Source organism: Myodes glareolus, chromosome 8 (assembly GCF_982192425.1).
Source record: "Myodes glareolus chromosome 8, mMyoGla1.1, whole genome shotgun sequence".
NCBI classification, from domain to species: Eukaryota; Metazoa; Chordata; class Mammalia; order Rodentia; family Cricetidae; genus Myodes; species Myodes glareolus.
This window is the reverse complement of record NC_142033.1, coordinates 106,687,826-106,715,460: the sequence shown is the minus strand read 5'-3', so window position 1 is coordinate 106,715,460 and position 27,635 is coordinate 106,687,826. Positions and strand designations below refer to the sequence as shown.

The following is a 27,635-nucleotide window of genomic DNA, read 5'->3' as shown; positions in this document are numbered from 1 at the left end:
CTTCCGGCCCGTCACGCTGCAGGCTCTGCTGCCTCTCCCTGGCTGAGGGAGACACTCGTACCCTGTGTAACGCTGTGACCCGCTGTCGGGAGCTGTGGGGAGAGCGGGGCGAGCTCAGAGTCCGCCATGGTGAGCGAGGGCCGCCGCCCTATGTGAGGAAGAGCCGGTGTGGGGTCCTCCCGGCGCTGTGGCCGACAACGGCCTGCCGCGCGCCCCGTGAGGTCCGCGAGTTCCCCGAGGTCTCTGCTGTCCTCTCTGGGGTCCTGCGACCTCCGAATGACACCTGTGCTGGCTGCGGCTGCGCAGAACACAGAGGCTGAGGGTGTGTGTGTGTGTGTTGGGGGGGGGGGGTGACTGTGTGCATTTGTCTTTATTGATGACTAGCGCCTTGTGAGGCTTTCATTGTCTACTGGGAGCCAGACGTGTTAACAGGCAGAGGCCTGGTTCCTCTAGCGTTTTCTAGAAGTTCTGCACTTGGCACTAAACATTCAGGTGTAGGATCCGACTGCAGTTAATTCTGTGCAGGGTATAAAGTCTGTGCCATGAACACATCTGCATGGAGATGCCAGAGAGGTCCAGTCACCTGTGTTAGTAAGGCCCCACTTACTGGGTTTCCTAACCTCATGTGTCAAAATTGACTATATTAATTGTGTTTCTATGTCTAAGTTTGCTCTCATGTTCTGTTGAGCTCTTTGTTCTTTCCCACGCTGAAGTCCTTGTTGTCTGAGACATTCTGAACCAGATTGTGTTACTGAGTGTGCTATTTACTCAGGGTTGTGTTGATAATTTTTTCATTCATGATGTCTTTTGTCATCAGTTTTCTGTTACTGATAGGAAAAAATGTTAGACGTTTTATTGGACTGTTGCTGAATCTATAGCTTAAATTCTGTACTGAAAAAAAATACTTAGTCTTTTTGTCTCACAATCCTTTCTTTTAATTACAAATTTATAGATTTTGCTACAGAGATTTGTTACATTTCTGTGTATTTTTGGTTTATTTATGACTTATACGAGATATAATGATGTTTTTAATTTTCCAATATTATTTTAATTCATGTGTATGAGTGATTTGCTTGCATATGTGTATGTTCACCGTGTGTGCTTTGTACCCACAGAAGACAGAAGGAGGCATCAGATCCCCTGCAACAGCATCTAGGGATGATTGTGTGCACCATGTTAGTGTTGGGGACAAAACCCAGGACTTCTACAAGAAAAAGGGTGTTGGTAACTGCTGAGTCATCTCTCCAATCCTAAACTTGACAGAGTTTTTAAAAATTTTTATTTTACTTTACCTTTTTTTTTTAGTGTTTTTTTTTTCTTTTTTTCTTTTTTTAGTTTCTATTTTTTTGAGATGGGGTTTCTCTGTGTGGCTTTGGAACCTGACCTGGAACTAACTCTGTAGACCAGACTGGCCTCAAACTCACAAAGATCTGCCTGCCTCTGCCTCCCAGATGTGTGATTAAAGGCATGTGCGTGCATTCATAAGTATATGCTGAAAAGCAAGTGTTAGGAGAGTTGAGATTTGCTTAACATTTTGTCATTAGGGTTTGAGATATGACTCAGTAAGTATCCACGTTAGATTTGTTCAACTTGACATAAGCTAGAGGCACTCTGGTCTGTAGGCAAATCTATAAGGTATATATTATATATTCTTGATTAGTGCTTGATGTAATAGGGTTTATTCCATAGGGTGGTTGGAGCCACCCAGGGCAGGTGATTCCAAGTTATGTAAGGAAGCAAACTGAACAGGCCATGATAGCAGGAGTGCAGTCAGCAGCATTTCTCCAGGTTGACAGCACATGTGGAATGCATAAGCCTGTGGTGTATGTGAGCTAGCAGATCTGTTCCTGGACAGATCCTCTTTGTGTGTTAGGTAGATCTGGAGACTTGTAATTACTGAAGAGATTTTTTTTTCTCAGTTAATTCTCTAAGTTTGTGGCATGATTTCTTATTGTCATGACACATTAATTCTAGAACATTTGCACCTTGAAGCTTTCAGAAAATTATTTTGAGACAAGGTTTGTTATATTGACATTCTTTGCCTAGATCCTTCAGGGTTTAGGCTCTGGGGTAGTGACCCTGCTGTCCTCCTGACTCAACCTCTTCAATGGTTGATAAAAGGTTTGTAAGAGCACAAAGTTCTTAAAGACTCCACTTGAGTCACAGAGTAGGCTGTTTTTTGTACTAGAAGGCAAATGATTTGTGTGTGAACCAGCTTCTCCATTGAGATTAGAATAGAAGGAATAGTTTATCGTGTATACTACAGGGGAAAAAAGACTAGGCCATAGCTAGATTAGAGGTTGTTTAAATCATTGACCCACAGGTGTCTCTGTTATAAAGAAGGATCTGATTGGACAGGGTGAGTTCTGTGTACTTTCCCAGTATGCATTAATTCATACTATATGAATGAAAGGAAACCAAATTGGTGTGTGACAATTTGGGGAGGTTAACTTGAGCCACTGAAATTTCCAGGTGGAAAACTCTCTTATATTGGTAACTGCAAACCTGGTTGACCCACTTCAGTCAGGAGACAGGATTGAGACACAGGGCATTTGGCTGTGGTTTGTGTTTCAGCCTACAACACTCGGCAACTAACATTTTACACAGGGCAGGGTCATACACTCTCTTATAAATGTGGACTTGAGTTTGTATAGGATGATGAGTATCAATCTATTTGCGTTCTTCTACATGCACGCATCCAATTTGACCAGCACTATTTGTTGAAGATGGTGTCTTCATTTCAGGATGTATTTCTGCTTCTTTATAAAACAACAACAACAAAAAAAAAAACCCCAGGTGTCTATGGGAATGTGGGTTCATTCTGGGCCATCAATTTTATTGATCATTGTTTCATAAGACCACTTCTTTTTTTGTGTACCAGCTGCTGGAATGGTGCACCTTCTCATGACATTCTGACCAGAACTCCAAATAAGAACTTTGAAAAAAAAAACTTATCTATTGACTGCTCAGAAATTGTTTGCCCCATACTAGACAGTAATTTTGAAACTTAACCATTACTTTAATTTTGCAGGATCCTATTAAGAGAACATTGCCCCCATGACAGCAGGAAGCAATTCTAGAAGACAACGCCCCCATCCCAAAAAAGTTTGTCCATAGGGTTGGAACACTGTTTAGGGGTTGTTGACTGTTACTTGTATTAGATAGAGGGTTTGTGCTTGTTAAAAAGAAAAAAAGGAGGGATAGTAATAGTGGGTAATAGATTGAATACTTGTGAGCTATTATTTGTGGATAATTAATATTGGTATAGTTTTTGTATATTTCTACAAGTTCAAATTATATTTGTTAGTTTTGTTTACATTATTTGTACATCTATGCAAAATTATTTTGTCAGATTGTGTATATGTATGTTATTATCCCTGTTTAGGATATTTTGTATATTGATACAACTTTTAGGATATATTTTTATATTGCATCATATATTACTCCTACCTCTGATCAAGATACTTATATATTGTTGACATTTTGAGGTCATTGTCCTCATCTGTTGCACATTTGTTTACAGGTTATTTAATATTCCGACATGAAGTTTTAGTCTTTAAGATATGCAGGTATTAACTATTACAGGTCAATAGTTGCTCATGCTTGTTGTACATACATTTAGATCAATTAGGATCTTTAGATACACAGAGATTGTATTCTGTCTAGAAAGGTAATCTTCAACCACTTCAAGGATCTGTGAAACATGGCATTTAAATAACTTAGGGTTCTGCTGACATGAGACATGACTGCTTCTGACAGCACCAATCTATTCCCGAGAGAATGTTGAGCACCAAAGACACTCCACTTGGAGCTTGTTTTCTTCTTGGACAAACTGGCCTTTGGGCAAGGAACTGACAATGCCTCAACCACTGACAAGTTACATGATATCCAGAAATGGGTAAACAGGACTGTTAAATCTTGCCAAGACAGAATAAGATGGTTTTGAAAATTTTCCTGCCTCTGAAAATGGTCTGTCAATTATGCTAGGCCATAGCCAAAGTTGGTTGCTTCAACATTGCAAATAAGTGAGACTTTGGGTGATTGCTCAGGTCTCTGTCATATATTGCTCACTTTGGAAGCTACTTGATTATACTTCCTGCCTGTTCAAGTAATATTATATCCTTTCTTAGGCCTTCAGTAGGATTGAAGATTAGATAGTCGTAGTTACCGTCCTCTTATGATCTAGCCAAGCCATTTCCAATACAAGACTTAGACTCCATAGGATAGAATGTTTATTAAAACATTTAGCATATGTTCCATGCTTAATATTGTTTATGCTGATTGTAATTCTTATCTTATACTTGATATCTGTTCCTAGTGTATATTGTTTTGTATTGGGTTTGGAACTCTTACTTAAACAAAGGGGGGAGATGCTACGGGAGCCCCTTTTGCTCCTTCAGCCAATAGCCTTTAAGATACCAGCCCACTTGGGTGTGGTCTCTTTTGCTTTAAAAAGCAGCCATAGCTGTGCGTTCTTGCCCTTGCTTCGGGCTCTGCTTCCGGTTACTAGACTCCTTTCCTGGTCGTGCAGAGGACTATTGTCTCATTTTCTGTAAGTTTTTCCTTTAAATAAATAACCCTTTTATTAATCATAATTTTAAACTGGTGTGGGATTGCTTTGTGATTTACACCTTTAGCAGGAGCCATGTTTATTGCCACAACTCTATAGTTTTGAGGTCTCTGCCACCACCAAGAAGTATGCTGTTGACTATTCATAAACACCATTTAAATGTTTTGTGGCAGGGCCTCTTAAGAGGGATGCAAGGTTTTTGCAGCTAAATCTGAATCAAGAAGCTTCTCTTAAATGAGACATGCCTGCCTCTAGCAAACAGAGTCCACATGAGAAAATACTGCTATCAAGAAACCATGCTTACCTCTGTTCTTTTGTGTCTATAATTACTTCCCAAGCTCTCTCAGGTTTTAAGTGGATGTAGTTGTCCACGTTGTTGACATTTGTTGACAGAGTTTCTGTTCTACCCCATCTCATAGCCATTCAGTCCCAAAGAAACACACAGAGGACTACATTAATTATAATTTGGTTGTCCTATTAGCTCAGGCTTTCTTATTAACTAATCTTTACATCTTAATCATAATTTTTGTCTGTGTCAGTCATGTGGCTTGGTATCTTTTATCAGTGGGGCATTCTCATCTTTCTTTCTCTGTGTCTGGGTGACAACTGCAGACTGAGCCTTTCCTCTTCCCAGAATTCTCCTGTTCTGGTCTCTAAACCTATACTTCCTGACTGGCTACTGACCAATCAACATTTTATTAAACCAGTACAAGTGATAAAACTTTATAGAGTATGAGACCATTGTCCCACCGGGCATGAGATTATAAGAAATGGCAGATTATGAGAAGCAAAGACAAAATCATAGAATAGACTGGGATAGACTGAAGGTAAGTACCAAATAGCTCCAGTTTATTTCTCAGCCAGCGTCCATACTAATTATAGGCAAAAGCAGAACAAAGGACAGTGCAGTCAGCTAGCTGCCTCCCTGCATGGTCCTTGGGAGGAAGCTCAAGCAGATGCATTATCTCAATACAAGAATTCAGCTAGTAGCAAGCAGCTACCAATCACTGAGGAGGAGTTCCCCAGAGTGGCATACACCAGCCCAAATCTTTATAGATAATGTGTGCTTTCATCTGTGCAAAAATGCTCTTCCTCATGGGCTTAATCAGAACTTTCTCACAGTCTTCAAGGATATTTGGAGCAAGCAGACTAGGCAATCTTGAACTCAAATGACTTCTTTAAGCCAGTGATATCTCCAGATTGAAACTGAGTTGCACATGGGCTCCCACACATTCCCCCTTCCATTTAATTTTGAAAGACCCCTCAGAATCCCTCAGAAGACTGCATCTGCCTTGAGGGTTCCTTTCTCCAGCCTTACCTGTTTTAAGAGCATGAATCCCAAAGGTTTATGTTCTGTCTTAGGTTGAAAGGAGGCAAAGAAAACTTACCCATCCTTGACTGTCAGTCTCTGATATTATAGGTTTAGGAAGGTGTGCAGAGTTATTCTCCATGAATTTCTGAGCCCACTATCTTTAGCAAGTTTAAAGTCACATTGAAAACTATAGGTAAACAAATTATGCCCAATAGAACACAAGCTCCAATAATTCCATTACTACTAAGAAGTGCGGTAAATGCTAACCATGATGGAACAGCCTTTTTAAATTGTTTCAAAATATCTTCAGCTTCTTTTCCTGCATCAAAATTCAATTTAGTCTTTATTTCAAAAATTTCTTGATATAATTTAGTCAAATCTGAGGATTCATTAAAATCATGCCAGATTTCCTCAAGATGTGCTTTAATTCTGTCCTAAATGATAACCTTTTATTATACATAGAAGATGTAACACAAATCCATTTATAAGTAGCATGTCATTTCAACTGTACTCTGGTTTTTAGACTCTGGAGCTCATTTCCCCAAAATTGTACCGCATCATAACATTCAACTTATGTTCTAATTTAATTCACTATCTTCTTATGTCTCCAATGTCATAGAAACATTCTTAGATAATTGACAAATCCTGTGTTTTGAATAGATTGAGACAAAGCCCTGAGGCAACTGCAGTACTAGAAAGTATAACAACAGGAGATGAAGTCCCTGTTACAACTAATCAAGAAACGTATTTCTGTTTACTTAAAGATTTTTTAATTTCTTCAATTATTTGCAATGCTTTGTCATCAAACCATGGATCATTTACATCATAGGCAACATTACAAAAGAAGGTTCTTTTAACACCAATATATAGGTATGATCATCCACTTGAGAAATACAGTTAGTCAAAATGCAATCAGGACATGATACATTAAACACAAAACTTTACAAATAGAGTTTTATCTCCCCCACCAAAAGAACATAAGCCAAGACAGTTCCTTTCAGGGGTAAATAGGCTTGAAGAACTGGATTGTCCTGCCACTGTTCCTATGGCTGAACAAGTTTCCAAATGTATGTCTGTGAGAATTTTGTACTAGAATACTAAATTCCACTGGACAGTCCTTGGTCCCAAGATTCGCTGTAGACAAAGCATAAGAGTCACTATAATCTTAATTTTCAGACCAGTCAAGAATTTACTGTGATGTCCCTATGATGTACTTTAATGGAATAATGCTAGTACATTGTCTTCAAAACACAATTCTGTTAAATTCCTGCAGTTTCTTCGTGCATGGAGAAAATGGTTGAGGGGGTAGAATTTACCAGATTACCTTGAGGAAGCAATAACTTTGTAAAATAAGTACAATGTTTATCATGTCCCATAATTAGTTTTAGAAATACTCCAAGACATCCCTCCAAAGCAATATTCTTTACAAAACATACAGGAATTCCTTTACCATACCCAACATAAGAAAATTTTTAAGTCATCAGGACCTCTTGTGTATTATTGACGGTCACCATAATTTTTTTCCTTCCCACACAACAGGATTTAAAATAGGTGGATCAGTAACATGGGCACAATAGATTTCACTTCGACTTTTCTGGTCCTGACACTGTTTTGGTATGGGGAAAGGGCATGCTTATGTTTTTTTTTCACAGGATGAAATTCAAGTTCAATTGGTACAATGTGTGGGGCAGAGATATACTTATCCTGATATTGCTGATGATAATCCAGAAAAGTCTGGAATAGAAGACTTTAAGATTTCAATTTGTTAAAATAGTAAAAGCAAATTTTGATGGCAGAAGTTACAAAATAATCCCACACCAGTTCATAATTATGAATAATAAAGGGCTATTTATTTATAAGGGAAAACTTATAGATCCCTGTCCTAGATATCAGTCCTCTGAGTGAACAGGAACAGAGTCTAGCAGCCAGAAGTGGGAGCCAGAAGCAAGAGAGCAAGTGCATGCTTTACAGCTGCTTTTACAGTATCAGAGACCTTGCCCAAGTGGGCTGGTATCTGAAAGGCTACTGATTGCAGGAAGAGAATGTGCTTCCACAGCAAAATTTCAAACCTTGGAAGCCTTGCATGGCCTTTCTACCCAGTTAGAAATACAGCTTCTTTATGGCATTATCTATAACAGTCACACATTACCACACCAAAAGACTGCCTTTTTTGCTTCCACCAGACCTGATCCAAAGTTTTCCAGATTCTCTGAGGAAGCTGAGTAGGGAGAGAAACAAGGGAAAATGCCATGCACTCAGAGAAAAGATATGGACTGAAACCTAATTTTGGAAGCCTCAAATTCTTTAACATACTTTGTACTCCATAGAAATCTCTAATACATATGCCAGAAACCACACATTTTGGCCAAACTTCACCTTATTTAAATCATCATAATTATACATTATAATGCACTTTAGGTATTGTTTTTCAATAGTTATAACATTTTTATTTACAAAACAACTAAACTATTAATTAAAGTTCCTGTTACTTTTCTAATGTATGGTTACTACATAGAAATGTTTTCCTCTATGAATGGGGAACCAAACAAAATTTATGTTGTATCTAGATTCACTCCATTTTCAGTGGGTCACAGTTCTGCAGGCTGTCATAGAAATTTTTTTCTTTCTACTCACTGAAATTGCTGTATGTTCATACTGTTCCATATCACCTGACAAGTTTTGGGTGAGTCTTTATGAGGTGCTCTCCTTGCACCCCCAGGAGAATGGCTGAAAAGATTTGTCTCTGGTTCCAGAGAGCCTTCATCATTGTCATCTGTTATACAGTCTCTTACCATTCATAGCAGAAATTTGTGAATGCCCAAAAATGTGAACCTTGTCTACCTTTTCTGAAGGTCAGAGAGTTTAAGCTTGCTCAAGGTTGTTGTTTGAGGTTTCTGTCCTGCCCAGTTTCCACAATTGCTAGGTCCCAAAGAAATCACACAGAGTTCTACATTAGTCATAAACTGATTGGCCCATTAACTCAGGCTTCTTATTAACTTACATTAACCCATTATTCTTATGTGTGTTAGCCACATGGCTCAGTACCTTTTTTGGCAGGGCAGATCATATCTTGCTTCTTCTGTAGCAGGCTCACAACAGCAGAGGAAGCTTCCTTCTTCCCAGAATACTGTTCTCATTGACCCACCTCTACTTTCTGTCTTGTTGTTCTGCCTATACTTCCTGCCTGACTACTGACCAATCTGTATTTATTTAAAACATGATTGACAGGATATAGACAATTGTCCTGCACCACAAAGTTGTTGACAACTATTATGGTTACACACCCTGACTAGGGTGTGGTTACTTGGTGATTTAGACATTAAGATGACCCATGGAGGTAGATCAACTCCACCCTGACCAAATGTCAGAGAGTTGAAACTTACTTCTTTCTGTTCCTTCAAGGTTATTGTCTGTTTCTACCTAAAATAAAGGTCCCACCTTGACTAAAATCAGAGATTTCTGCCCCCAAGGTTATTGTCAACAGATGTGGTTAATATCCAGCCCTTGTATTTCAGAAATTGAGAAGTAGATCCGTTCCTATTTTAAACAAAAGTGTAAGAATCTAGGTTCCTGCTCCCTTTAGGAGATAACAATGGATTCCACCCAGGGAATGGTTTTCTATAGAATGTTTTGATCTAGGGTGTGAGCATTATTAGTCTTATTCTAGCAACAAAATGTTTAAGAATGTAGTCCTCAACCTTCAACTGGTCTATTCATTTACTTGTATTATGTTAATGCAGTTTTACCTTACTCCTACTTTTTGGGGTCAGGGTATTTTAAGATAATGGAAATTAAATGTGGGTGATTTCAATATTCACTGGAACTCCCTCCTGGTACTATCCAATGTTTCTGTTTTATTATTTTTACCCATGTCTTTGTTCTCTTTACTTATTTTTTTAATCTCATGCTCCTACCCTGGTAAGTGATATTCTTGTTGAAACTGTTCTCTGACAGAAACTGTTTATACTTCATTTTTGCCTATGTATTGAGGAAATTGTACAGTTTAAGGAATTGACAAGTCCACAGTTCATAGGGCACAACATTACTTTTTTTGTCCATTTCATCATTTTCCTTAGAATTGAACAACACAAAAGGAAGTTATCCACCTGGTCAATGCCTTTCATAGGAGTATTGTATTCCTCGATGCAGGTATTTTTTACAATATTCTCTCAGATTATTCAATTTTTTTCCTGTTGTCAAGACAGAAGTATCATGGATCATTGATATAATTTGGACAACCCACTTGTATTTCCCTGTTTGGAGAAGAATATCACCTTTTCTGGAAAATATGTCACCTATCTTTATTCTTGATGCTTTAATTTTCAAATTTGGTGTTAAACCCCTACTCTCCCTAATAAACTGTAGTTTTGTTCTGTAGCAGTAACTCAGTAGTAGATGCAGCATTGTAATAACTATCCTGATAAATATGGTACCCTATGCCAAGACAGGGTCCAAGAACTAGAAGAACAGTTTCTCAAAATTTCTTTCCTTCAGCAGTGTATATCTCCATATTGCAGATACAGCCAGTGTCACTATCACACACTGTCTGAAAAAGTAAACCATATTTATTCTTTTTGTTGGGTTGTACATGTGAAATTTTAAATGTCTTCTCCATGGTATCATTCCCTTGACCAAAGACAACTGTTGTTTTGGTTTGTATATTTTTTGAATTTCTTGCAGGAAATCCACACAGGTTGGATCTTGAAATGTCTCCCAAGCAACTGTCCATTTTGTCATTTTTGTCATTATCATCTAAATGCCAGAATATCCATATTTGCTCAAACCTTTGGTGATTTATTATCTGTGGAAATAGAGGGATGCATGTGAAAGGCTCTGTTGACCAGTAATCTTTCAGGATATCTTTTCTTGTTTGACCCATCAGAATAATTAGGCCAAGGAATTTCTTGATGTCCTGTGTAACTGGAGACAAGTTTTTTGTTTTAGATGGTGTTCTGTGATTCATTGCAATTTCATTGAGATAATTGGACAGCTCTTTCCACAACATCTCAAACAATTCATCACTAAATGAAGATACAGACTCATACTGTGACAGAATGTAGTGACCCAAGCATGACCTTAAAACATCTGTAAACATGGTTGTATGTAAATTTTAGACCAACAATTATCAGTAGCTTCATCAGTGTTAGAATCACTTGAGGGCATCACCACTTTGTTCTTTTCTCCAGATCTACTAATTTTACTGTCAGTAGAATTAAGAGAATCATTTCTGGAATCATCAAAACAGTCAACCACATCTTTGATTTCACTAGGAGTATCTGATAAATTATTTAAATACCTTTGGAAGTATATCAGTTTCATTGGTTTCCTTCTGTTTTCTGAACAAGGGAATTTCTTGTGTCAGGAACTTTAAGACAAAGAGTATTTGAATTACCAAATCACAATGCAAGTGCAATGTTTAATGGGTTCCTACAATTATGTAATTTTTCATAGGTAAATCTGCACAGTTTCCATCATTGAGATTGCTTCATTTGAGCGGCCCATACCAGGTGGCCTGAGTGGTATGAAATGCATTAGTCTCTTTTTAGATGTGATGGGAAAGTTGTATTAAAAAAAGCCTGTAATCCAGCCAGAGAAGTTGGCTCCCTCTAATTTCTGGGAATATCCCCCCCCCTTTCCTGTCTTTTTCTCTCTGTCTCTTCCTATATCTCTTTGCCTTAATAACATTCACTCTTTTCCTTTAGAGCTCCTTTTTTTTAGGTTGTATTCTTGTCATGGTTTATATTTGCTCTACACCCCCAGGCTCCCATCTTTGAATTCTTGGTCTCTGGTTAGTAATTGTGCAAAAGTAAGTGTCGTGCCCTTTTGTGAGTAGGAGTGTCTTGTTTGTTAAGGTGTGGCATAGTATATGTGCTTTGTTATAGGAGGAAATGCTTGTTCATTCCGGCTGCCCAGGACTAAATAACCACATGGAAATTGCATGAATTAAATCACTGCTTGGCCCATTAGCTCTAACTTCTTATTGGCTAACTCTTATATATATCAATTTAACCAATCTCCATTAATCTGTGTATCACCATGAGGTTGTGGCCTACCAGCAAAGTTTTAGCATGTCTATCTCCAGTGGTGGCTCCATGGCATCTCTCCAACTCTGCCTTCTTCCTCCCAGCATTCAGTTTCGTCTTCCCCGACTACCCAAGTTTTGTTCTGCTATAAGTTTGAAGCAGTTTCTTTATTCATTAATGGTAATCACAACACACAGAGGGGACTCTCACATCACCTCCCCTTTTCTGTTTAATTAAAAAGGAAGGTTTTAACTTTAACAATAAAATTACATATAACAAAACAGTTATCAAGCAAGAGTTATAGTCACAATATTTTCATTTACTTTATCTTTTATCAGATGTAAATAAAACTATAACTATTAATTTTTCAGCTCCATAAAAGACTCCAGAAGGATATAATATTACCTAAGTAAACAGGAAGTACATTGTAAGCAACTTCCAAAACTCTAGAATTGACAGAGACATCTCATTGCCTGGACAATAGCCAAAAGTTCTTCTGTACCATTGGGGTATCCATCTTCAGCCTACAGGCCCATAGTATGAAGCAGACTTTTCCCTGAAGCAGGAAATTTCAAAGATAGTTCTGCCTATACTGGCAGTTTTCCATTACATTTTTCAGTGTTCTGCAGAATGTCTAGCAGATTTTTCATGAAACAGGAACCCCAAAGGATGGTCTCATGCTATGGACCGGTTCAAGGGAGCCACTCAGACCGTAAGGGAATCAGGGCGAAGGCACAGGAGAAATCAGGATACGGCGAGGAAAAGTGACACACAGACACTCTCAATGTTTTTGAGACATGCTGTTGCGATTTACTTACTTCAGTGCAGGATTATATATTATTACAAACAAAGAACTTGACAAAGGCATACATCATCAGATCATAAAATAGAAAAGAACAGCATAAAACAGTTTTACAAAGAGAATCTTTAAAGATGCTTTGGCATGAGTACAAGGACTTTTGCTTCCTTACATTTGTAAAGTTACCCCTTCTTTTTTCTTGTTATTAGAGAGACCATTGTTCTTGAGTTAGCCCACCTTTATCAGCTTGTACCAGGTGGCTGACTTGGGCTCAGCTAAGTGACCTTGTGTGTCTGGGTGAGAAAGAAGAAGAAGGCTACTATCTTCCTGGAAAAACTTTCTGAGGCTCATTTTGTACCATTAATCTCAACTCCTTTCCCTTCCCGACTCTCAGGGTCAGTTGTTGTAATTAGCCTAGGTTTTCTGGCCATAAGGAAGGTTGCATAGGCCTCCTGTTAAGTTGCACATAAATGCCTAATGCTGTTTTCCTGTAGAAGGCTTCTAAGGTTTTTTCTGCTAAGATTAACTCCTTTTATTCCACATCATCAAGGAATTATCCTAATGATGATTTTGGCAATTCCCAGAACTGGCTACTTTTTTAAGGCTTTAATTAATAGTGGAGCAGAATTAAAAAATGTCCTCAGCAGTCTTGTTTATATCCACAACTGTCTGGAATAATCTGATCTGTTAGCAATATGTAAGGATCACAAAGAACACACAGACAAGGGAAAAGACACACATATGGCTCCAAGGACAGCCAGGTCGAGTCAGTACTAATGGCGACTCAGGCAACATTACACCACAACTGGTTGCCAAGGGACCGCCTGGAACACACAGCTCCTAGAAGCACAAATCCCAATCCTTCCGGCAATATTTGCCCATCCAGTCAGCATTTCTGCTACACTGGCGAGACAGCCGTGGATGTAGCAGTCTCACCTTTAGGCAAGTTCAGCAGTCATTTCTCTACAAGCCCTGCTTGTCCAGGCTAGAGCAGTTTCTGCCTAAAGGGCTAGCCAACTCCACAAGGAGCCTTGTTGATGCCAATCTTTCTCTTGAAGTTGCTTGTTGCTGCCAGGTGCAGCTGTGTCTCACTGTCATGAAAAGTCTTAAGTTCTTAAACATTTTAAATGCCGTAATCAGAAGGTCTCTGAAAGAGTTGAAGAATACTTATCTAACTGAAATATATCTCTATACATCTAGAAAATCTAACTATCATGACTACAAGCTTGACTATTATAGATGATTATCTATTAACCTATATTTTACATTATACATTACATATTTTAATGAGCTGCACAAGAGCAGAAATACACACACAACAAAATTGACCTTAAATTTGTATCAATAAACCAAGATCTATATCAATGCAAATTATTCATATCTATATAACACCCCCCTTTAAATGTAAATAAACATTTATTGTCAATATTTGGGAATATGTATGTAGTTATCTCCAAACTTCTTTCTGCTGTTTATTGAGTGAAGTAATCTTTTAAGGGTTTTTTTTTGAGGTGTTCACAGAGGACTTTCAGGGGGTCTTGTTCCATCAAGCCATATCAGTCTTGAAGCAATCCATAGGTTCTCATCTTCTGTGGAGACAAAAGAAGAACCTCTTTTCCAAAGTAACATATCCTTAGACTCAAATTTTGGAAGCAGGACACCTTTATTTTAGTTTAACTTAGCAGTTCATTTAATGAAATGCCTCTCTGTACTTATCTCACTCACAGTCAAAAAATTCAAAGATAACACAGCAATATATATAATCCAGACTCTCTGAGAATTTTCCGTCTTTACATTCTTTAGGACCTGATCTTTTGTTGTTATTGTTGTTGTTGTTAGGAGACTTTTAATGGCTTCTTCTATTTATTTGGGGGTTATAGGTCTATTTAAATTGTTTATCTGGTCTTGATTTAATTTTGGTATGTGGTACCTATCCAGAAAATTGTTCATTTCTCTTACATTTTCCAATTTTGTGGAGTACAGGTTTTCAAAGTATGACCTAATGCTTGTCTAGATTTCCTCAGTATCTGTTGTTATATCCCCATTTTCATTTCTGATTTTCTTAATTTGGATTTTCTCTCTCTGCCATTTGGTGGGTTTAGATAAGATTTTTGTCTGTCTTCTTAATTTTTCTTGAGAAACCAACTCTTTCTTTCACTGATTCTTATTTATTTATTTATTTACTAAAATTTCCACCTCCTCCCATCCTTGTATTTCCCTCCCACTTCCTTCTCCCCCTTCCTCTCCTCCGCCCTCTCCAGTTCTAAGAGAAGTCAGGGTGCCCTGCCCTGTGGGAAGTTCAAGGCCCTCCCCCCTCCATTCGGGTCTAGGAAGGTGTGCAACCAAACAGAGTAGGATCCCAAAAAGCCAGCACATGCAGTAGGATCTAAACCCGGTGTCATTATCATTGACTTCTCAGTCCCCCCTCATTGTCAGCCACATTCAGAGAGTCCGGTTTGATCACATGCTTGTTCAGTCCCAGTCCAACTGGCCTTGGTGAACTCCCATTAGATCAGTCCCACTGTCTCCGTGGTTGGACACACCCCTGATGGTCCTGACTTCCTTGCTCATGTTCTCCCTAATTCTGCTCTTCATCTGGGCCTTGGGAACTCAGTCTAGTTCTCCAATGTGGGTCTCTGTCTCTTTCTCCACTCATGGCCAAATGAAGGCTCTATGGAGATATACAAGATATCTGTGTGGGTATGGGAGAAGGCCAGTTCAGGCACCCTCTCCTATGCTGCCCAAGGACTAAGCTGGGAAATCCCCTTGGACACCTGGGAACCCCTCTAGAGTCAAGTCTCTTGCCAACCCTAAAATGACTCCCTTAGTTAAGATATCTTCTTCCCTACTGCCATATCCACCCTTCCTCCATTTCAGCCATCCCATTCCCCCAAGTTCTCCCCAATCATCCCCTTCTCCTTTCTCTCTCCACAACTTTCCTTCCCCCCAACCCACCCACAGCCCCATGCTCCCAACTTTTGCCCAGCGATCTTGTCTACTTCCAATATTCAGGATAACTATATGTTTTCCTTTGGGTTCACCTTATTTAGCTTCTCTAGGATCACAAATTATAGGCTCATTTTCATTTGTTTATGGCCAGAATTCACTTATGAGTGAGTACATACCATATTCATCATTTTGAGTCTGGGATATCTCACTCAGTAAAGTATTTCCATCCATTTGCATGCAAAATTCAAGATGTCATTGTTCTTTACAACTGAGTAGAACTCTAAAGTGTATATGTGCCACACCTTCTTTAACCATTCTTCTATTAAGGGGAACCTAGGTTGTTTCCAGGTTCTGGCTATTACAGATAGTGCTGCTATGAACATAGTTGAACAAATGCTTTTGTAGTATGATTGGGCATCTCTTGGGTATATTCCCAAGAGTGGAATTGCTGGATCCTGAGGGAGGTTGACTCCCAGTTTCCTGAGAAACATCCATACTGATTTCCAAAGTGGTTGCACAAGTTTGCATTCCCACCAACAATGGATGAATGTTCCCCTCACTCCACATCCTCTTCAGCATAGGCTATCATTGGTGTTTTTGATTTTAGCCATTCTGATAGTTGTAAGATGGTATATCAAAGTTGTTTTGATTTGCATTTCCCAAATTGCTAAGGAGGTTGAGAATGATTTCAAATATCTTTTGTCCATTTGAAATTCTTTTGTTGAGAATTCTTTGAATTTCCTCTGTGTCTGTGGTTATATCCCCCTTTTCATTTTTGATCTTGTTAATTTGCATGTTCTCTCTCTGCCTTTTGATTAGTTTGGATAGGGGTTTGTCAATCTTGTTGATTTTCTCCAAGAAGCAGCTTTTTGTTTCATTGATTTTTTGGATTGTTTTCTGTGTTTCTATTTTGTTGATTTCAGCCCTCCCTTTGATTATTTCCAGTCTTCTACTCCTCCTGGGTGAGTCTTCTTTTTTTTTCTATAGCTTTCAGGTATGCTGTTAAGTCTCTAATGTGTGCTTTCTCCATTTTCTTTATGTGGACACTTAGAGTTATGAACTTTCCTCTTAGCACTGCTTTCATAGTGTCCCATAGGTTTGGGTATGTTGTGTGTTTATATTCATTGAATTGAAGGAAGACTTTACATTCTTTCTTTATTTTTTCCTTGACCCAGGGGTGGTTCAGTAGTTGACTGTTCAGTTTCCATGAGTGTGTAGGCCTTCTGGGGGTAGAATTGTTGTTTAATTCTAACTTTATTCCATGGTGATCTGATACTACACAGGTGGTTACTACAATTTCTTTGTATCTATGGATGTTTGCTTTGTTACCGATTATGTGATCAATTTTTGAGAAGGTTCCATGAGATGCTGAGAAGAAGGTATATTCTTTTCTGTTTGGATGATATGTTCTATTACATCTATTAGATGTCTGTTAAGTCCATTTGGTTCATTATATCTGTTAGTTCTTTAATTTCTTTGTTAAGTTTCTGTCTGTTTGACCTGTTCATTGGTGAGAGAGAAGTGTTGAAATCTCCTACTATTAGAGTGTGGGGTTTGATGTATGCTCTGAGTTCTAGTAATGTTTCTTTTACATATGTGGGTGCTTTTATATTAGGGGCATAAATATTCAGGATTGAGACTTACTCCTGGTGAATTGTTTCTGTTATGAGTATGAAATGTCCATCTCCATCTCTTCTGATTGATTTTAGTTTGAGGTCGATTTTGTTAGATATTAGAATGGCCACACCCGCTTGTTTCTTTGGTTCATTTGATTGGAAAACCTTTTTCCAACCCTTTACTTTGAGGTAGTGTCTGTCTTTGAGGTTGAGGTGTGTTTCTTGTAAATAGCAGAATGTTGCATCCTGTTTTCGTATCCATTCTCTTAACCTGTGCCTTTTTATAGGTGAATTGAATTCATTAATATTAAGTGATATTAATGACCAGTGGTTGTTAACTCCGCTTATTTTTCTTTTTAGTAGTGCTTGTGTGTTTCCCTTCTTTGAGTTGTGTTGGTGGAAGGTTGTCAGATGCTTGAATTATTATGGGTGTTGTTGGCTTCCTTGGTTTGTGATTTTCCTTCTAGTATTTTCTGTAAGGCTGGGTTTGTGGCTTCGTATTTTTTAAATCTGTTTTTGTCCTGAAATACCTTGTTTCTCCATCAATGGTGAATGCAAGCTTTGCTGTGTATAGTAGTCTGGGCTTGTATCCTTGGTCGTTTAGTGTCTGCAGCACATCTATCCAAGACCTTCTGGCTTTCATGGTTTCCATTGAGAAGTCAGCTGTAATTCTGATAGGTTTCCCTTTATATGTTATTTGTCCTTTTTCCCTTGCAGCTCTTAATATTCGTTCTTTATTCTGTATGTTTTGTGTTTTGATTATTATATGGCAAGGGCTTTTTTTTTTATCCAGTCTACTACGTGTTCTGTATGCTTCTTGTACCTTCATAGGAATATTCTTCTTTAGGTTGGGAAAGTTTTTGTCTATAATTTTGTTGAATATATTTTCTGGGCCTTTGAGCTGTGATTCTTTTCCTTCTTCTACCCGTATTATTCTTAGGTTTGGCCTTTTCATGGTTTTTCAGATTTCCTGGATGTTTTGAGTTAAGAATTTGTTGAATTTGTTATTTTCTTTAATCAATGAGTTTATTTCTTCTATATTATTTTCAGTGTCTGAGAGTCTTTCTTCTATCTTGTATTCTGTTGGTTATACTTGTCTCTGTAGTTCCTGTTCTTTTACCCAGATTTTTTGTATCCATCGTTCCCTCGGTTTGTGTTTTCTTCATCACCTTCATTTCATTTTTCAAGTCTTGTACTGTTTCCATTACCTGTTTGATTGTTTTTTCTTGGTTTTCTTGGATATCTTTGAGAGATTCATTCATTTCTTTTACCTTTTTGCTTGTCTTCTCCATTTCTTTAAAGCAGTTTTTCACCTCCTGTTTAAGGTCTTCTATTATTTTCATAATGTTGCGTTTAATGTCGATTTTTTTTTCTACTTCTCCTGGAACAGGGTGTTCAAGTCTTCTTGTTGCATGATCCCTGGATTTGGTGTTGTCATGTTGCCTTTCAGGTTGTTGGAGAAATTCTTCCATTGGCGCCTGCCCATCTCTTCCTTCAAACGCAGTCAGGAGAGTCTTGGCATCTTGGTCCAATCTATTCTATGACTAACTCTCTGGGTGGATCTCCTCAGTGCAGGAGCAGGAACTGTTCCTGGGCTAAGGACCTCGCAGAGAATAGGGCAAGCTTGTGGGAGGCAGGGTCGTGTGGGACAAAGAAGCCCATGCGGCAGAAGCTGGAGAGGCCCTGTGCTCCCTTCTCAGGTCGTCTGCCCAGGGACGGCACACACTCACCCGTCTGGATGAAACTCCTTTTTCACTGATTCTTTGTGTCGTTCTTTTTCTTTCTATTTCATCCATTTCTGTCCTCAATTTGATTATTACCTGTCATCTTCTCCTGCTGGGTGAGTTTGCTTCTTCTGGTTCTAGATCTTTCAGGTATGCTATTAAGTTGCTACTGTGATCTTTCTGCATGTTCTTTATGTAAACACTTAGTGCTTGGAACTTTCTTCTTAGCACTGCTTTCATAGTGTCCCACAAATTTGCATATGTTGTTTTTTCATTTTTCTTGAGTTCTAGGAAGTTTTTAATTCGTTTATTTCTTCCTTGACCCAGCTATGAATTAGTTGAACACTGTTCAGTATTCACGAGTTTGTAGGCTTTCTTCCATTCGTGTTGCTGTTGAATTATAACTTTAAGCCATGGTGATTTGATAAGATACAGGGAGTTATTCCATTTTTTGTATCTGTTGATGTTTGCTTTGTTACAGGGTTGTAGTTACATTTAGAGAAGGATCCATGAGGTGCTAAGAAGGTATAGTCTTTGGTGTTTGGGTCAAATGATATATAGATGTCTGTAAAAGTCAACTTGAGTCATAATATCTGTTACTTCCCTTATTTCTCTATGAAATTTTGTCTGGCAGATCTGTCCATTGGTGAGTTGAGGTATTGAAGTCTCCTATTACTAGTGTGTGGGGTTTGATTTAAGCTGTAGTAATGTTTCATTTATAAATGTGGGTGTCCTTGTATTTGAGGCATATATGTACATAATTGAGACTTCATCTGATGGATTTTTCCTGTGATGGATATGAATTGTCCTCCTCCATCTGTTTTGATTGAATTTAGTTTGAAGTCTATTTTACTAGATATTCCAATAAGTACACTTGCTTGTTTCTTAGGTTCATTTGATTGGAAAATCTTTTCTCAGTTTTTTACTCTGAGGTTATATCTATCTTGAGGTTTAGTTTTGCCCCGTTGTTTTTTGTTTTAATAGGATTTTAATTATAATTTAGCTATGTATGAATGTTTTGCCTGCTTACATTCCTGTGTATAATGTGTATGAATGGTACCCATGGAGATCAGAAAATCGCCTGGAACTGGATTTACAGGTCATTTTGAGCAACCATATGGGTGCTCAGAACTAAAACCAGGTCCTTCAGTTGAGCACTTGAATACCTCCAGTGAGTGATAGGAATTGATCTGGGGTCTCTTCAAAAGCAAAAGGTGACCTTATCTGTTGACTATTTTTATATAACCCATCATTTTTTATTGTTATTGTTTTAGGATAAGCATTTACTAATATTCTTGAGAAATTTTGATCTGTCAGTCCATAACTTATTAAAAAGACTTTCCTTCCTAGGATTTATTAGCCTTAAAATTTACAAGAGGTCACTCCAGTTTGTAATACACCAGTACAGAATTGGAGGGAATGTTTAACACTATGGAGCAATTTTGAGGAAGACATTGAGTGCTTTCTATTTTTTTTTTGTTTCAGGCAAGATGTTACTATGTAACTTTGGCTGTCCTGGAAATGTCTACATAGATTAGGCTAGTATAGAATAATAGTTTCTATCTCTGCCTCCTGAGGTTTGGGGTTAAAGGTGTGTACCTCCATGCCCATATTGTCTTCCCTTTTTTGTAATTAACAATTTGGATACAACTTTTCTGATATATTCTAAATGATGTTAAAGTGTTTTCATATCTCCCTCTATATATTACTATATAGAAATAACATATTATTTCTCTTTCAATGCCATATTATATTTGTTGAGCACAGAAATAGAAAACATCATTCTCCTTTTCTATTTTCTTATGAAATGAGTTGGTGGCTGCATTTGAAATTCTATGCTCCATTTCATAGAGTACATTGAATATACAGAATTAGGCAAATATATTTTCAATGAAGTGGACATTTGAAATACAGTTTGTCTCAACCTTTCTATTATGTATATATTTGGGATACTTTAGGATGTAGTGACCTTTGAGGATGTGCATGTGAACTTCACTCATGAAGAGTGGTCTTTGCTGGATCCATCTCAGAAGAGTCTCTACAAAGATGTGATGCTGGAAACCTACTGGAACCTCACTTCTATAGGTAATAATGTGAGCTTTCTGTCACTTTTTAACTTAAGGAGCCATGCCTTTCTTTGAGATCATTGCTCTTCTGTAATTTGAAATGCAAAAGAGGTATAATTGAGTGAATTAATCAAGCATTGTCCTAAGGTTCACAAAAGAGAGTAGTTTCAGTTGTGCTTAATTTTGGGTGATATATCATATACATTTTCTGGTACTGTATTTTAGGGTACAAATGGGAAGACCACAATATTGAAGAACATTGTCAAAGTTCTGGGACACCTGGAAGGTAATCTTCATGTTCAAGCTGATACATATGTACCTCTGGAGAGATGTTAATATGTCGTGAAGTTTGAATGAAAAGCAGCAGTGTAAATAGCCACAGCTCTGTGACAGTTATTAAATTCTCACAACATCCTGTACTCCAATGTTAAGTAGCTGATCATTGTGTGCAAAGCCTTCTATTAAGAATAAGACAAGAAATCAATGTCTTAAAAGGTGTCATAGTTTTAATCATAGGCATATGAAAGGCATGTTGTAGATCTGTGTATCTACTTACTTGTATACCATTCAATTATCATAAAAGTTATTCACATTGATAAGTGGATTAGTGAATGTCCAAGACCTTTCATAAGCAAATCTTCCATATTAAAGCTAGTGTTCCTCATAAGTCACAGAGTGACTTACCATAGTTTAGTAAAAGGAGCAGTTGATGAGAGACAAGAAATTTATTGTGGTGTAGAAACCTGAATACTTATACCACATCTGTATGAGACACAAAACATTAGACTATGTGAATGCAATGTAAAATTCTTGGTTATTTTCCTTTTAATAGGTATATCATCTGTCACTGTGGATTCAGGCCATGTGAGCATAATGGATGTGGAAAGAAGCATGGTACTCCTGTCTCTCTCAGAACAAATAAAAGATGTGTAATAGTTCCCTCCATGAAAAGACATGGTGACTGTGAAATAAGCTTACAATTAATTGGTATTCCAACTTCAGTGGGAATATATCAACAAACTCATATTGAAGAAAAACCACCTGAGTACACGGAATATGAAAATGTGCCTGTCTATACTGGATCACTTTGCACAGGTCACGTGACTCACATGACAAGAAAATGCTATGAATGCAATCAATGTGGTAAAACTGTGAGTCCTTCCAGTTCTCTTCAAAGACATTTGAAAACTCATATGAGAAGAAGAAATAATAAATGTGAGCCATCTCCTAAAGACTTCAGCTGTTACAAATATCTCCAAGCACACAAAACAATCAATAATGAAGAGGATCTCTATGAATGTAAAGCCTTTATATCTGATTCCTCTTTAGATGTACATGAAAGAACTCATTTTGAAATAAATCCCTGTGAATATAACAGTGATAAAATCTTTGAATGCCATAGTCTTCATCAAGTACATAGAACTCATGTTAGAGAGAAAAGGTGTGGATATCATTATTGTGGTAGAGACTTTGCATCACCTCCTTATCTTCAAATACATGCAAAAAATCATCCTGGAGAGAAGCCCCATGTATGTAATCAATGTGGTAAATCCTTTGCTCATAAAAGTCATCTTCTCAGTCATGAAAGAACTCATACTGGAGAGAAACCCTATGGGTGTAATAAGTGTGGTAAAGCATTTGCACATAAAAGTCATCTTCACAGGCATGAAAGAAGTCATACTGGAGAAAAACCCCATGAATGTAATCAATGTGGTAAAGTTTTTGCACAAAAAAATAATCTTCACAATCATGAAAGAAGTCATAGAGGAGAGAAACCCTATGAATGTAATCAGTGTGGAAAAGCCTTTGCACAGAAGAACAATCTTCACAGTCATGAAAGAATTCATACTGGAGAGAAACCCTATGAATGTAATCAATGTGGTAAAGCCTTTGCATGTAATAGTGCTCTTTACATGCATAAAAGAAGGCATACTGGTGAGAAACCCTTTGAATGTATTCAATGTGGCAAAGCCTTTGTACAGAAGTACAATCTTTACCGTCATGAAAGAAGTCATAGGGGAGAGAAACCCTATAAATGTAATCAATGTAGTAAAGTTTTTGCAGATAAGTGTAATCTTTATAGGCATGAAAGAAGTCATACTAGATAGAAATCCTATGAATGTTAAAGTAACAAGATCTTTGCATATTGCAGTAGCATTCAAAATCTTGAAAAAAGTTCACAGTGATGAAAATCCCCATGAGGCCTTGCAGTCAACATACATTTTTTCCTATCTATCTCACCAATTCAAAATGCAATTTATGCTGTTGTCTTAGTTTGGGTTTTCATTGCTGTGAAGTGACATTATGACTACACTAACTCTTATAAAGAAAACATTCAATTGAGATGACTTTCTTATAGTTTCAGAAGTTCATCTATTATCTTTATGATGGAGCATGGTGGTGTGTAGGCAGATGTGGTGCTGGAGTTGAGAGTGCTACATCTTGCAGGCAACAGGAAGTCAACAGAGATTCAACAGTGTCCTGAGCACAGGAAACCTCAAAGGCTACCCCTGCAGTGACACATTCCCTCCAACAAGGCATATCCACCCCAACAAAGCCACACTTCTTAATAATGGCACTCCCTATGAGAGTATGGGGACTAATAATATTCCAGCTACCACAACTGTCATCTGTTATTGGATTATGTTTCTTCATTGAGAACTAAAAACTGGTTCTTCCCATATTCTCAGAAAAAAAAATGAATGGCAGAGAATTTTATCAGTGGGTAAATGTGGTTGCTGCTGAAACTTATGATCTGATATTTCATTTCAGGTTGGCCTTATGTATATGAAGAAATCCTGTTTCAAAAATCAAAATAAAAGTTGAACTTGAAAGAAGGATGCTTTTCCACTGGTACCAGGTTCTATTCTCATCATCCTATAGAACTTCACAATGTCTATAATTCATTTTCCAGGGGATTCAAAATCCTCATATTTTGAATATTTTGGTACATGTAACCAAAACATTTCACATAAAGTGAAAATAATTTTTAAAAAGTACATATCACATGTTGGAACTTTCCCTAGCATAATGTGATCTCATCTTCACTCAACCAGATCATTTTTTTGATTCATTCACATCAAGAGAACTATGTTAGCAATTAAATATACAGGGAGTCTAGATCCTGTATGATCAGTGGAGACCTCCTGAGAATCTTGACTACAGATATTAAAACAAAAACAAACAAACAAAAACAACTACAATACAGGTGATGTGTATGCTGATTTTTCTACTATGGGGGCATATTGGAAACTGGGTAAGACGTGGTAAATCTTGTTGGTTACAGAGGACTCATGACATAATGACATTACAATTTGGTTATACAGTCCAACTAGACTTATAAAGTTGACAAACGCCTTTACCTGCTCAAACATCGAACAAAAAAAAATCATCTTTAGTTGACTTGTTTACAACACACATTTCATATGCTTGTCTTAATACAGATATGTATTTTACCTTTAAAAGTTTGTGTGTTTTAAAAAAATTTGTATGTTATCAGAAAAAAATGGCCAGACACCAATGAAGACAAGTAGCCCAGGTGATCCAGCCTCCTAAAATGCCCCCATTACAGATTATTCAAAAATACACATCCAAAATCAAAGCTGTCAACTGAGATGATTCAGTCTCACAGATTACTCCAGTGAAGACTTTAGATAAGCCCTGCACTATTCTATTACACAGAGGCTGGACAATAAATGTTATAGTTAGTTTTCCCAGGACTTGACCATTATTGCAATTTTCTCGGGGTTCCCTAAAATTTTGTTGCCCCAGACAATAAAAAAGTAATTTAAAAAATACAACACTCACATTTCCAAGAGTTGGGGTGGGTGACTCTTTGTCCTTCAATGGATTATGGATGTTTATCAAGTTTTGGGGGGTTGGTTGCAAATTGTTACTAGTTTTACTAAGGGAGGAAACTAAGCAAGGGAGTTTAGATTCAGAGATCTTTTTCTGAAAAGAAATGGATGGTATTTAGAAATAATAGAAAAACAGGTGTAGATGGATCTACTTTAAACTAAGAAGCAACTAATAATTTCAAATATTTTCATTGTAATGTATACGTCTCTATACTTTTCAAGGTATTGTACCTATGCAGCTTATTTAAAAATGTAGTGTGAAATTTTAGTACTTGGTATCTATTTAGGTTAATAAAGAAAGACAGTAGTTAGTCATCTATAACAATCAATATTTGAGTCAATGTTAGGTATGGTTTCAAAATCAGAAATATATATTTTAAATAGGTGATTTCAAACCCTTCAGAGACCTATAGAATATGGGACTGAAAATGTTTTAATAGCAGAAAATATGAGACACATCTGCTACTGGCAGCACCAGTCTACTTCAAGAAAGGATGATGGGCATCAAAGAACCCCCATATGGAGTTTATGTCCTTTGTAGCAAAGCTACCAGTGGACAAAGAACTGCCTTTGCTTCAACTGCTGACAGTATGCAGTCCAAACCGAAAAAGCAGGACCAAAAGGAATAAGACTGCCAAACTTTGCCAAGCCAAGGTGGGATAGTCCTTTAAAATATTCTAATTCTCAGAAATGTCTGTCAGATATTCTAGGCCTTTAGGCTAAAGATGGATGCCCCAGAACTGCAGAGGAACCTTGGGTGACAGTCCAGGCAGTCAGCTGTTTCTGTCATTTCTATACTTTATGAAGTAGCTGGATCTGCACTCAGGTAATAATATATCTTTCTCGGGTCTTTGATGGGGTTGAAAACTGGATTGTTACAGATTTTCTTGTTACCCAAATAAAAGAAGTTTATATAAGAGATGTAAAGTTTATAAGATTGAAAAACATAAAATCTCAAGTTGTTTGTGTATGATGCTTTAAATTCTAAAACAATTTTTAAAGTGGTAACACAAATTATGGCAGAAAGTAGTTTAGGCATAAAACTTTGGAGTCACTAAGATAGGATAGGTAATACAGCACTTTCTCTGAGTTTGACAGATACAAATAGACTGGATATTGTAAATGTAATTCTTTTCTGATAATTGTTCTAATTGTATTTAGTTTTACTATTTTAAAGTTAAAACCTTTCCTTCTTATTTAGTTTAAAAGGGGAAATGTTATGGGATATTCTTTTACACTGTGTGAAGATGTGCTGCTGCTATTGGGTTAATTAAAATATAAATGGCTATTAGCTGGGCAGGAGAATATAGTCGAGATTTCTGGGGAGGGAGGGGACAATGGGAAGAAGAAACATGAAGTCACCAGTCATATGCAGAAGAAGCAGTATGAACAGTGTGAAGATGAGGTACTAGAGCCACATGACTGATGGTAGACTTAAAAATATGGGTTAATTTAAGTTATAAGAGCTGGTTGAAAAGTCTAAGCTAAGGGCAAGCTTTTAAGTCATAAAATGTCTCCATGTCATTATTTGAAAGCTATCAATGTAGAGAACACCTCCTTATAACCCTAGTTATACAAGATTGTTCTTCACATAATGGAAGGAGAAAACCATTTCTCAAGTTGTCCTTTGTCACTATGTACTTTTTTGTGTTTGCACACTTTATAGATGCACAGCAAAGAAATAAAATGTGACAAAATATCTTTAGAAGTGCATAACTACAGAAACATGATGAAATACTCATCTGTTGGGAGAGGGTAGTAGCTTTATTCATACCTTGTTCCAATGCAGCCAGTAAAGGTCTGGGCCCCCTACCTGAACACATGACCAAGCTAGAGGTGTTTCTGGGGTCCAGACATTAGAACACAAGAGTGAGTTTTTTCACATGAATGATTCCTCCCATTAGGGTACGGTTGCAAATATATATCTGTATATCTGTCCTCTTATAAGAGCACTGCCATTAGGTCAGAAGAATTGGTTGGATCCCCTGTAACTTTGGTTTTACAGAAGGGAGCAACCAAGTGGGTGTTGGAAACTGAACTATGTTTTATACAAGAGGTACTTGCCAGAGACCAGCTCCAGCAAGCAACAGATTCCAAAAAGAAGTTGTGGAGTCAGTGAAGGAAGGATATTGAAATGATCTGAGTGTGAGTCAGGATAGCTGCTGCTTTATTGAAAATAGAAGCTATATTTTGAATACTCCATAATTACACAAGAGTTTAGCCATAAGCAAGATTGAAAGCAAACTGAATGATTCCCAGATGAAAATAGCCACCAACTTTATCACAGCATTTTTTTCCAAGCAAGTGGTGATGATTTCAGCAAGTATCTAAATACCTACCTGGAGTCTGTTGTTTCCCTCTGTGGTGTAGGGTAAAAGGAACAGCTGGAGCAGGAAACCAACCAATCACTGAGCACCCTGACTCTGAACCCAGAGTCAGTAAAAGAAACACCTTGGATCTGAGATCTAGGCCAGGGAAAGAAATACTTTTATCCCCAAACTAAAGACATATATCCTAACTCTGAAACTAGTGTCAAAGAAACATACTTTGTCCCTAGAATCAGAGCCAGTAAAAGAAATATGTCCTGGTCCTAAGATTAGAGTCAAAAAGTGAAAAAGAACCAGCAAAAGAAACAGTTTTGCCATGAAATCAGAGCTATCTCTTCCCCTGACCAACTAAACTAGCAACCCCAGGGTAGGAAGAAACTAACTAATCCCTT

The 27,635-nt window shown here is 37.6% G+C and overlaps 1 protein-coding gene across 1 annotated transcript; it reads left to right on the top strand.

Moving 5' to 3' along the window:
• Window positions 1-23,897, top strand: LOC125396623 (uncharacterized). The gene is made up of 4 exons (XM_048428627.3): window positions 1-129; window positions 20,952-21,078; window positions 21,285-21,345; window positions 21,892-23,897. The coding sequence occupies exons 1-4, from the start codon at window positions 127-129 to the stop codon at window positions 23,165-23,167; spliced, it is 1,467 nt and encodes a 488-aa protein (XP_048284584.3). The 5' UTR covers window positions 1-126; the 3' UTR covers window positions 23,168-23,897.
• Window positions 23,898-27,635: the final 3,738 nt, after the last annotated feature.